Source organism: Dioscorea cayenensis, chromosome 15, assembly GCF_009730915.1.
Source record: "Dioscorea cayenensis subsp. rotundata cultivar TDr96_F1 chromosome 15, TDr96_F1_v2_PseudoChromosome.rev07_lg8_w22 25.fasta, whole genome shotgun sequence".
In the NCBI taxonomy this organism is placed as follows: Eukaryota; Viridiplantae; Streptophyta; class Magnoliopsida; order Dioscoreales; family Dioscoreaceae; genus Dioscorea; species Dioscorea cayenensis.
The window spans coordinates 1,307,566-1,320,419 of record NC_052485.1 but is presented as its reverse complement, the minus strand read 5'-3'; the positions used below and the strand labels follow the sequence as shown (position 1 = coordinate 1,320,419).

The following is a 12,854-nucleotide window of genomic DNA, read 5'->3' as shown; positions in this document are numbered from 1 at the left end:
ATGTATGTTTATCGATTTTATTTATTTATTTATTTATTTATTTATATAAAACCAAGTAACCGACAAAGCGAAGCATGTAAATAGGTGTTAAAAGGTACATTAATGATGACTAATCACTAACTCCCTCAGGGACTATCATATAATCTGCTATACAACTCTTATAAAGCTCTAAAAGCTCAATTACACTTAATCTCAACCTTTGGTGAGCTCTCTAAATCACGAATATAATGTAAGAAACTTCAACATCGAGATCACCTCAATCACATGTACATGTAGTTATTGTTAAACAACTCATATTTTCTTAAAGTAATTTTGTATTTAGGTGTAATTTGTATAGCTTGCTAAGGTGTGAAACATTCAATGAACTGTTTAAAGAGTTTTTCAAATCTTGTACCTCTTTTCTCTTGTAATTTTTAATGAATAAAATCATAATTTTATTAAGAATATAGTGATGCAAGTAGGAAAGAAACTAGCAGTCAATAACAAATAATTAATGTTTACTAGGAGTAGAAGTGACAATGACTACAATATTTTTATATAAAAATATATTTTCTTTAGCTGTCTTTTGATGGGTTGGTATGACTTCAAAGGAAAACATATACAGTGAAAATAAACAGTATTATGCCATCAGTAGGGGAAGGACAAGCTTCATGGCTATGGGCTAACTAATATTAAACCCAATCTCAATTTTGTTAATTTGTTTTGGAGCTCTGGTGAGACAATTCCAATCATCATTTTATGTCATCAATGAGAACAAATCTTGTTTATGTCATCAATAAACACAAGACACAAAGTGAAGAGTCTCTTTCATCTGATTATTACTAGCGGTAAAAGTAATAATTTCCTATTATGTATTTTGTACTTTTTTTTTTCAATGAGAACTCTATGAGAACTTTTTTATATTACATCAATTTTTTATTTATAATCGATGATAATACTCGTTGATTATTTTTAAGAGATCATTGCACGTGTGGTTCTTTTCTTTAAATATCTACTTTCTTATTTTTGTAACTAGTTTTTCATTAATAAATTATCAGTTTATTTATTTGTATTCATATAATTTTTAGTTAGTCAATACTCTATAGCATGATAACTCAGGAGATTTTGAAAAATGTTATTTACTCTTGTCTTGTGTTTATTATATATAATTTATTTTTTTTAAAAAAAAATTAAGTTAAATAAAAGGAAAATTATTGCAGTTATAACTTCAGCGAAAATAGTCTCATTTCCCACCTACTGAGAATGTTACTTCAATCAATAAAAACATAGCATGGAATAATACCCATTTTCAGGGCCATTATGATGATCTCAAATTATTGGGTTAGCTTATGTCATCCACAGTGACCATGCACTTCTTTATATAATTTTTTTATTTAAAAAAAAACCTCTTTATTAGTTAGCAGTTATCAATTATTTTATATAAATAATAACTTATTTATTTGATTTATGACTTTTTAAACATTACATGGCCTTCCTCTATTTTGCTAATAAAATCATAATTCCTCAAATAATTAATTAAAATAATGCTCAAATATTACGACGACTCCTTATATAAGGGAAACCCTTTTTAAAGAACGCAATATCCAACCGTCCACATAAGATGATCGACGGCTAATATCAACGATCCTTGAGCTTTTTGCCATTGGTTTGATCTGAAACCGGACTCATGCTATAAATAAGAGAGAGTTCTCAAAGAATTTTTCAAAGTAGCGTTCGTCTCTTGTTATTCGAAACCCTAACCCTAACCCTAGATCTCGTTGACGCCATGGCCGGCAGGGGAAGGCCATCGGATCCGGAGCTTCGAAGAAGGCGACTTCGCGGAGTAGCAAAGCTGGGCTTCAGTTCCCCGTTGGGAGGATAGCAAGGTTCCTCAAGGCCGGCAAGTATGCCGAGCGTGTTGGTGCTGGTGCCCCTGTCTATCTCGCTGCCGTTCTTGAGTACCTTGCTGCGGAGGTATGGATCAGATTCACTTCTACTCGCAAACTAATTTTCTCATGTTTTGCTCGTTTTGGATGGTTTGGTAGTTAATTTGGTACTCATAATTTTCTCCCAATTTACCGTCTGGTTGGAATTATTCCACGGTTTTGGCATATTATTTGCTGGTTTTCTTTAATTTTGGAACTTTAGGAATTTGTGATCTGGGTTTTCTAATTCAACGGTGTTTGGAATAGAAATTTCGAAATCGTTAGCCCCAATTCTTGACCTATTGAAATTCTTGTTGGTTATTAAGCGTTCTTTGAATTTCAATTTTCTATCTTTTGATTCTAATCTTGACCTTGTCCATCAGGTGTTGGAGCTTGCTGGCAATGCGGCTAGAGATAACAAGAAGACCAGAATAGTGCCCAGACACATCCAATTGGCAGTAAGGAATGATGAGGAGCTGTCCAAGCTTCTGGGTGCTGTCACCATTGCTAATGGAGGTGTGATGCCTAACATTCACAACCTGTTGCTCCCAAAGAAGGCTGGTACTGGGTCTTCAAAGGCTGGTCCTGCTGATGATGATAACTAGACAAAGGTTTCAGCTCCTCTTAATTTCCTTCTCCTTTGTTTGTTGTACTTAACTCAGTTGGATGGTGAATGGTGGTGGTAGTGGTAGTGGCTGGACTTGTATGAACTTGGGATGTTTGTGCTGAGCTTGTAATCTGGAGCTGAACATAATTGGAAATAGAGAAGGCCTAATCTTTATGCCTATCTCTGGTAGCATAAATTTCTTTGTTTGATTTTTCCAACTGATGAATGCCATTTCTGAGAGTTTGAACAACGCTTCATGTGCAAAGATTTTTAGTATTGTTTGAATCCTTGAAAGTTTATGAGGGAAGGTTCATGATTTTTAATGTTTGTTGAGAATTAAGTGTTGTATTCAGGGGATGACCATTTAAATTTTTTTAGTTACTGATATAGTAACATGGTGGAGTTATTCAGATGTGAAGATGATGATTGTTTCCATTTGCAGCTTTTGTTTGCCTGTTGTCTATGAATCATTTCAATTTGTTAGATATCAATTCATTTTGCATGATTTTGCATGATGAACCCTTTGCATGTTGCTCAATTGTTCTATTGGCAATCCGGTTTCCACTTTTTGTAATATTTTGTCGTGGTCTGCAATCAGGTTAAGAATTTGGCATATTAAAGACTCTTAATGGTATGAAAAAGATGATATGACTCATTCAATGGAGTATCTCATTCCAATTTGATGTTATTGCTGGAATGTGCTATGCTTCTCATTTCTTTGATCTAGAAAGAATTAGAGAGAACTGATTCTGAGAGTGAATTTGCTGATACTTTCCACCTGTGCAAGTGGTCTTCTGTAACGTGTCTAAGTTCATCACCTAGTCAGTGTTGTTGATTAAATTATATCATGTCATGGGTTTCATTCTGAGTTTATAGATTCAATGTTTATTTGGGTAATAAATAGTTCACTTGTTTTACTCGTTGACCCTATGTTCTTCAATTTTGAGCTACTGTCAGGCCCGTGACCTTCATCTTAAGAAAAAGACTTTTGCATTGATACTGTATTCACGGAATAAAAAACTCTGATTAATTTTCTCTCACCACCACAGTGGCACTACCACGTTGGCACTCGACAGTTGTTTTTACAGCTTACAGCGCCATGACGGCATCATTAACCTGTTCCACTGGTTGTTTCTGGCAGGGCATTTATTTTTTTATTGTTCTTTTTCTTCTTTATTATCATACCTTCATCATTTATTGTTGTTTTCCTCTTTATCATACCTTCATCTTTCATCTGTATCTATCACTTGGCATTCAAGTTTCCATGAGTAGCATTTGTTTCTGTGGAGATAAACCCAATTCTGATAAAGAGATGGAAAAGCTTTTTATGATGTTCTTTTTACGCCTAATCATAAACATGGAAGCAAATGACAGGTACATATACAGCTTTTGAAGGTGTGTATGCTGTGTGCACAACCAATGAAAAACAAGACATACAGCAGGTACTCTTGTAGTTATTTGTTTGCCTAGAATTTAATGCTATGCAGCCTATGCTTCAAAGTTGGTGGTCTATAACTAAGAAAGTAAAGTAGCCCACAGAAGAAGAAGAGTGAGCAAGTGAGGAGGGGAGATGTCTACAGTATGGATGTCTCTCAAGAGGTCTCTCCAGTGTAAATCTGAGTCGTGTGATGTATATGATCCAAAGGCCAGGCTTCATTTGAACACCATCTTGACAAGGAAAGCAGGAAGGTCAGGTTGCTCAAGATCCATAGCCAACCTCAAAGATGTTATCCATGGGAGCAAGAAGCGCTTAGAAAGACCTCCAAGTTGCAGTCCAAGGTCCATTGGGAGCAGTGAGTTCCTAAACCCTATAACCCATGAGGTGGTTCTCAACAACTCAAACTATGAGCTCAAGATCACTGGATTTGGAGCTTTCCATGAAGTTGACAATGGGGTTAACTCCACCTACGTGGGCACTCTTAAGCCTGGGACACCAGGCCCTGGAGGGCACCATCATGGCTTTAGGTACAATCCTTCTCCCAGAGCAGCTGCTATCAGAACTCCTTCAAAAAGAACATCATCTCATGAAACTGTTGCCATTATGAGATGCCACAAGTGTGGTAAGGACTTTGGGAAGTGGGAATCTTTAGAAGCTCATCATCTCTCCAACCATGCAGGTCAGTTCTTCACTTCATAACTTCTCTTGAGAAACTAAACTCTGTAAACTACTGTCTCTTTTTTTATTTTCCTTCCAGTTACTGAACTTTTTGGAAGGTGATTCCTCAAGAAAGATTGTGGAAATTATCTGTAGAACAAGCTGGTTAAAGAATGAGAACAGTTGTGGGAGAATAGAGAGGGTTCTAAAAAGTTCATAACATGCAGAAAAACTCTTGGTCACTTTGAAGAACACAGAGAAATGGTTAAGAACAGAGCCAGTAAACTCCCAAAGAAGCACCCTCGTTGCTTGGCTGATGGTAATGAATTACTGAGGTTTTATGGCACTACAATTATGTGTTCATTGGGCATGAATGGTTCTTCAAGTCTCTGATGCTTCAGAGAAATGCAATGTGTGTAGGGATTATCAGGCATGGTTTCTCTACTAAGAAAGACTTGAAGAAAGGTGGCATTGGTGTGTTCACAACTGCTACAAGTGGGAGAGCTTTTGAATCCATTGATGAGCTTCATGAAGCTCATTGTGTTGGTGTTAGAAAAAGCTTTGTTGGTTTGTAGAGTGATTGCTGGCAGAGTTCACAAGCCACTTGATAGTTATCAGGGAATTGGCCAGGCAATCAGGGTTTGATTCAGTGGCAGGGAAGGTGGGTCTCTATGCTAACATTGAAGAGCTTTACTTGTTGAACCCACTTGCTCTTTTACCTTGTTTTGTAGTAATTTGTAAACCTTGAGCTAATGTTTTACTGATGAGTGTGTTTCATGTGTAGGAATTTGAATTTATTAAATAAACTGTTGGGTTTTAATTAAATGAGTTTTCTTTTTAATTATGAGGTCAACCTTAAGAAAGAGACCAAAGTGAATTTCAGAAGAAGCAACATATGTTTTTCCAACATTGACTCAGGGTCATCAACGCTTACAAAGAAAAAAATCAAAGTTCAGAATCAACTCATGTCTTTGTCATGCGTGTACGGAAGAAATGGATACTGCTAAGCATTATTTGTTTGTTATTTCAACATGTTCCGTCAACCACATTGCACCTAGCCAAATATAGATTGGCACCTCAACCATACTCATTAGATTCGTTTTTTATCAACACTGAGCGCCAATATCAAACCCATATGAAATAAATCACACAAATATATATTAAAATAAAAATTAAAGTACAACAATAAAGATGTCTGCAATATATATAATCACATAACATGGAAGTAGATCGAGGATAAATTACTTTTATATTGTCCATTCCAAATTTACTGGTGAATGTAGCTTGTATTTTGATTGTCACTCAGTTTTATTTTTATGAGACTCTAAGAATTTAAGACTACGCGTCATATCTTACTAGCTGAGTCATTATTCTCATCGTTATAAAAGTATCACTAACACGAAAGCATAATTTGCCTTTTTCTAATAATCATGTGTTATTCTATTTATTTTGTTTGATTTTGTGATAAAATAAATGATAAATGTGAGTTAGTCGATGAGCCAAAGACATGATATTCAAATGGAAATGGTGTCACATTAGAGATCACACTTGATAAAAAGGCATCAATATCATGTGAACCAGACCATGCGCTGCTCTTTTGATAGTGCCTTCCTTGTCATTCATAAGGACTCAAGTTCCATTCCATCTTCTCTTTATTCTTTTCCATCATTAATCTAGTCCTTTTTCTTTTTCTATATTTTCAATGCATGCGTGTGATTTATGCCATGGTTCCATCTTTCTTTATTTTAATATAGAGATTTATTAACATGGTAACCAATAAATTAATTTCTTACAGACCAGTTCAACATCCACCAACATTATCACTTTAATAAGTGAATCCAAACATGACATCTAATTGCATGAAATCATAATCATGTTATAATATTCACAGATTACAATCACTGGAACTAATTAAATAAATAAATAAATAAAGATCATCATCAGGTGCTTCTAGAAGGACAAAGATTTTAAGTCGGCATCTCAGGGACCAACGGTGGATGTTGCATCATGAGATACGTGTTTGTAGCCGTTGGATGAAGATCGGACGGTGAGTGAGGTGGGAGACACGTCAGGATAGAGGGTTCACCATGTAATGACACGTTCACATGTCGTCACGCGTGGCGGCATCGTAGACAGGTTGTCACGTGTAATACACGGTCGTGATTGGCGATAGATCAGCTCACGTGGATGAAGAATGAAGGAGGACCGTTGGATGGGAATCGGAGGGTGAAACGTGGAGATTGCACGTGCGGTCAAAGAACAAAGAACAGGACCGCGGGAACGCTGACTTCCGTGTCACTCTGTTTCTTTATATAGAGCTCTTTTTCGTGAATGCTTGAGTTCTTGGTCTTGGAGTTAGATTGCGAAGCAACGACGACGAGGAGGAGGAGGAGTGAGAGGAAAAAGTTGAAATTTTTTTGGTTTTTTGGTGAAGATTGGGGGTGAAAGGTGAGGTTTTTCTTTTTTGTTTTATAAAGCTGGAATCTTGCTTTTGTGTTCTTTGATTTAAATGAAATTTTGTGCTTGAGTTTTGGTTTGTGGTGAATGGATGGATAGATGGAGATTGTGGAAAATGAAACAAAGTTTGGATTTGATGATCTTGTAGAAACTATGGATTGTTTTTGTTTGGAAATAGTGGTTTAGATGTTGTTATGATTCCTTGTTGGGATTTAGGTATTCTTAAGCTGGTTATGAAGAGCATGTTCTTCTTCTTCTTCTTCTCTTCTTCTTCTTCTTCATGAAAGGAGAGATTTTTAGAATTTTGTGAAAGAATTTCATGAATTTAATTATGTTGGAAAGAATTTTTTTATGGTTAAAGAACAAGGGGAAGAGATGTCGGTTCTAGTTTTTTGGTGTTCATTGAAACTATGGGTTTGGATGGGTTTCTGATTGATAGATTGGTGAAAATTCAGGGAATGATTGATTGAATTCACTGTGAAAATAATTTGGTTGTTTGTGAGCTTGTCGCACTTCTACAGGAAAATATTTAAGAAAGATTTTCTTTTCCTTACACTGTTTTGTAATTATTCCTTAACTTTTTGATTTTCTTTTGTCTTTTATGCTCTCCACTTGCCCTAGTTTAATTTTTTAATTCTTTTGCTTTAGCTTCTTGGCTTGCTTTTCCAATTATTGGAAGTTTTAATTTAGAGGTGTAAAGCCAGAATCAATCATCATTCTAGTGTGGTGAAAGCCTGGTGATGGTGACTCCCATTAGTGTGTCAAATTAAAACTGAGAATACCTCCCATACAAGTAATTAGGTTTATGAAAGTGATTTGCCAAATATGAAGTCCAATTTATTATCCCCTTGTGTTCTTCCAATTTCAGGTTTAAGTCACCTTTAGATAATTCAAAAATTTCAAGGCTGTGTTGATATTGATTTCCTAAATATCATTTATTGTAGAATGACCGATAAGGTTACCATTTGTTTGAGGTTCTAATTAATTTAATAGATATATGGAATATATCATTGTTTATGTATGCTTGTACTTATTGCTGCTGTGAATATACCATTGTTTTCCATACAAAGCAATTTGAGAATTCTGCTTTTTGGTTCTCTATGATGATTTTTGTTGATTGTTCATATCAAACAGTTGGAATTGTTGAAATTGAATGTGCTTGTTTGAGTCTTCAATTCTTGTTTGAAATTATGATAATTGTTTGAATGATTTGAGAACTTTCTAGACTTTGAAATTTGATATTTCATTTATATACATGGCATATTTAGCGGCTGGTATTTTGTGCGTGTGTCTTCTATAAAGAATGTTACTATCATTTTGTAATTTGAGTAATCTATAATTAATATGCAGATAACTTTTAAATTGATGCCATTCCCTTCTAATGGACATGCAACAATTTTTCGGATCTGAATTCACCGATGCTGACATTTCTTACAATCATTCATCCGTGATCACTCCAGCATACTCTGAATGGCCAGTGGATTCAATAAAATTTAATCTAGGAATTTCACCAAACTCTCCTCTGTCTAGCCAGTTCGACTGTGAAACTTTGTCTGCAAGGAGCAATAGCCAGGAACAGTACAGTCCTTCCTATTACTCCGGCAATTCATTCAGGCAGGCTGAAATTTCTTTCCAAGACGGTATCCAGGGGCATCATAGTTCAGCCTACATTTCCTCCGGCCAGAGCATTCGACATGCCCTTCAAGAACTAGAGACTGTCCTAATGGCTCCTGATTCTGATGAGGTCAACAACCAGCACCAACACTGAATTGGATGAAACAAAAATAGCTCAAGTCCCAAAGTCCCGATCGAGGACATCTAGTCAAGTGTCATGTGTTCAGGTCTCTAACCCTCATCACCAATATCCTTTAACCAGATATCAGGGTAGTTATGTAAACCGTCCAGAGAAGCGTCTAAAAGAGGTGGCAGACATTCCGCTGAATAACATGAAGCAATTGCTTGTAAAATAATGCGGAGGCATTATCGGAAAAACAAGATTGAAGATTTCGAAACACTTGTTGAGAAAGCCCAGCGTGTGGTTTCCATTACTGGTGAACCTATCCAGCGCCTTGGTGCTTATATTATTGAAGGCCTGAGTCGCCAGGCATGAGTCTTCTGGCACTAATATCTACCAGGCCCTCAAGTGTCGTGCACCAGAGAGCAAGGAGCTGCTATCCTACATGCGGATTCTGTATGACATCTGTCCCTACTTCAAGTTCGCTACATGGCAGCCAACGGTGCAATTGCTGAAGCTCTGAGGAATGAGAACCGCATCCACATCATTGATTTTCAAATTGCTCAGGGGACTCAATGGATCACTTTGATACAGGCATTGGCGGCAAGACCAGGAGGGCCGCCTCATGTGCGTATCACTGGAATAGATGATCCAGTGTCAGAATATGCCCGAGGAGAAAATCTTCAACTTGTTGGAAAGATGCTTTCTGAAATGTCAGAAGTTCAATATACCACTTGAATTCAATGCATTGAGTGTTTATGGTCCAAATGTTACTCGAGACATGCTAGACATCAGGCCCGATGAAGCACTTGCAGTGAACTTCACTCTTCAGCTTCATCACACACCAGATGAGAGTGTTGATGTTAATAATCCTCGCGACGGTCTGCTTCCGGATGGTGAAAAGGGGCTATCGCCAAAAGTGACCACCCTGGTTGAGCATGAATCCAACAGCAACACAACTCCATTCTTGACAAGGTTCATGGAGACACTGGATTACTACTCAGCTATGTTCGAGTCCATTGATGCCACACTGGCTCGAGACAGCAAGGAACGGATCAGTGTCGAGGCAGCACTGTCTGGCAAAGGACATTGTGAACATGATCGCGTCGCGGGGAAGGAAAGAGTAGAGAGTATGAACTACTGGGAAATGGAGGTCCAGGCTCACCATGGCAGGGTTCAAACCATATCCTCTGAGCTCATATGTCAACTCTGGTGATAAGGACTCTTCTAGCTTGCTATTCTGATAAGTATACATTGGTTGAGAAGGATGGAGCTATGCTGCTGGGCTGGAAAAAACAGGAGCTTGATCTCAGCTTCTGCTTAGCACTAATTAATAAGATATGGATACACATATATATATATATATATAGAATTAGATACAGTTTGGTGCACCATGTTAATGCATCTTCTTGTATTTACTTTTTAAAGCTTTACTTTTGTTGTAATTTGTTTTTGAGGCGGGATATGTATCTTTGAGTCCAATAAATCCCTTGATATTTTTTTAATACTTGAGCTATATTCTTTTTATAATTCAGCCCTACTACATATTAGGCTGCTTTGATTGTGTTGCTCAAATTGATTGTTCAAGAGACTATAATGAAATATGAATAAATTATATCATGAGTTTATACAAATGAGTTAATACTTTAATACAACTATGTTCTTATGCTAAATTTTCAACCTCTCTGTGGTGTATTTCTTTAGTAAAGATATGAATTTCTTATGCAAGAATATATATTTATTTTGATTTTTGGTTTTATTTTATAGATTATATATATATAAATATATATATATTTATCAATAAAGGGCAAAATCGCTCGGAATCTGGAGGCCGGTGGTGACACGATCAGGAGGAGTTCCGGAGTCAGTTTGGAGGATTCCAGTCACTACCATCCCGGGCAGATGCTGATTTTTAGAGTCGAGGGTGGAGAAGAGCAAGGGTTGATTTTGGCCGAGGAGAATCTGAGGTTCGGCTACATGGATGAGTAGCAGAAAGATGTCTTTAGAGTGTGTTAGCGATTTTGTGTCGTAGCATTCTTGCTCTACTTGTTTTGTTTAGTCTGTGTCCTCACGGCTCACCACTGCATAGTTAGTCGTTGTTGTTTTCGTTTTGTGTTTCACCGCTGTGTGTGCTGTGGAAATGTCAGTAGTTTTCACTCTTTTTAATTAATGTGGTTTATCCAATTTTTTTTAAAATAAAAAATAAAAAAACAAAGTGCAAAATCATATATAAAAAGAAATTGAGTAATGAAATTTTATATGGATAATTTACGGTAACAGTGTTATCTTGCTTGGGCTGAGGGTTTAGGGTTTGAGCTCCCCACTTGCAATGGTGGAATTAGGGTTAGGGCTTCGCTCCAGCACCTTCAATCCTTTTCCTCTCCGGAGGATATCACCAGAGGTGATCTTTTCTCCTTCATCGCTTTCTCTCAAACAACACAACAACCAATCAAAAGCTCCCTTGCATCTTGAGCCACGATAAATCATTGTGAGGTGTTTTTCTTTACATTTTTGATTTATTTCTCAAGTGAAGTTAAGTTAGGGTTCTTTTGAATTATAGGCCATTGTATGGTTGAAAAACTGATTTACAGACAGATAGTAAAAAGCCAGGGAAAAAGGAGCATCATTTATGGAAGAACAGGGATTCTGCTGGATCGGCAGAAGGCCCTCCATCTTGTTCGAGATTGTAAGTTTCTCACTGATTTTCATGTTAATCTTTCTCAAAAATCCTGTTAATTGTATTCCTAGAGTTTGTAACCTCGTATTTGTTTCAAAAATTGCATCTCTTTTGTTTGCCATTTATCATTTTGTGAGAGTTTTTGGCTAAGATTTCAAAAATAGCTGTCCTGAATTCCTGCTAAGTTTGAACTGTTTGATTTACTTGAGTTCATTACTTGCTCTTTGCATGTTCTCTTTGCTCATATATATATGCTTTTTATAATTTTTGTAGGTCTCGAACCTCCTGAATGAGAAAAAGAAGCAATCTATGGAGCATTAGACAAATGGACTGCATGGAGACTGAATTCCTATGTCATTGCTGCAGCAAAGGCTTTTCGGAGCACACCATGTCAAGAAAAGCAATGGTTGAGGATCATCGTCAAGTATGTAATTAATGGATTTCTAACATATTATAACTTGTTTCTTTTATTTTGCTTTTCGTTCTCTCTGTAACATGCTGAAACTCCTGCACAATGCCTGTTTGAGGATGCGAACTATGAAACAATGGTTGAGGGATCATTCTAAGTATGTAATGTAATGGAATTTCAACATATTATTGCTTGTTCCTTTTATTTAGCTTTTGTTCCTCTGTAACACGCTGAGACTCTGCACAATGCCCATTTGTCAGGATGTGAACCATGAAAAACAATGGTTGCGGATGCATTTCGGGTATGTACTTCATAAGATTCTAAAAGCAAGTAATATCATGTCCTTTTATTTGAGAAACTTTTGTTCTTCGGTAATCATCAGTTGAACTCTGCACAGTGCCTTGTTTGAGGATGTGTGGCTAGTATATTGCGGAGGTATCAGCGATTTGATAAGCAAGGGCCAAATGTCTCCACAATGGAACATAACGACCACACTTCTGCTTTGGCTTTTGACATGGACGGGAGGTTGGGATGAAAACTTCGAGATCATTTGGAACATGATTCTGCAAACACACTCCGATCGATTTCTGTTATTTTCTAATAATTTCTTTATATGAGCACCATCACATGCCAGAGAAGATTTTGGAGGTAACCAAGTTCAATATTTGTAGCTTGTAAGTGACTTTTACACACTGGTTACAATTTCTTTTGATTTGTGGAGAAAAGTCAGGTATTTACAGACATGGAGGAATTGGAGTGAGACCTGATGATGACACAGTTTATAGAGTGGGCAGAGCATTTGAAATTTCGGGCCAAAGCCATAAGAAGAAGATGTTGATGAAGAAATATCGAAAGAGATGGAGATACCTCTACTTCAATGGCGAGCGAGTTAGAGTGCCCGCTGATGAAGAAAGTCTTTAAAATTGTCTCCAACAGTAAAGCAAAAGAACAATTTTGTTGTTGATCAGTT

At 36.8% G+C, this 12,854-nt stretch overlaps 1 protein-coding gene and 2 pseudogenes across 1 annotated transcript; all 3 read left to right on the top strand.

The window, feature by feature from the left end:
- Positions 1 to 1,761: 1,761 nt before the first annotated feature.
- Positions 1,762 to 2,520, top strand: LOC120277204 (probable histone H2A.3; the record flags this gene model as incomplete). Its single annotated transcript, XM_039283957.1, has 2 exons — positions 1,762 to 1,953; positions 2,288 to 2,520. Coding segments are annotated over 2 exons (414 nt in total), but the record flags the coding sequence as incomplete, so codon positions are not given.
- Positions 2,521 to 3,940: 1,420 nt separating this feature from the next.
- On the top strand, positions 3,941 to 5,359 carry LOC120276856 (annotated as a pseudogene).
- A 1,575-nt stretch (positions 5,360 to 6,934) lies between these two features.
- LOC120276853 lies at positions 6,935 to 10,137 on the top strand (annotated as a pseudogene).
- Positions 10,138 to 12,854: the final 2,717 nt, after the last annotated feature.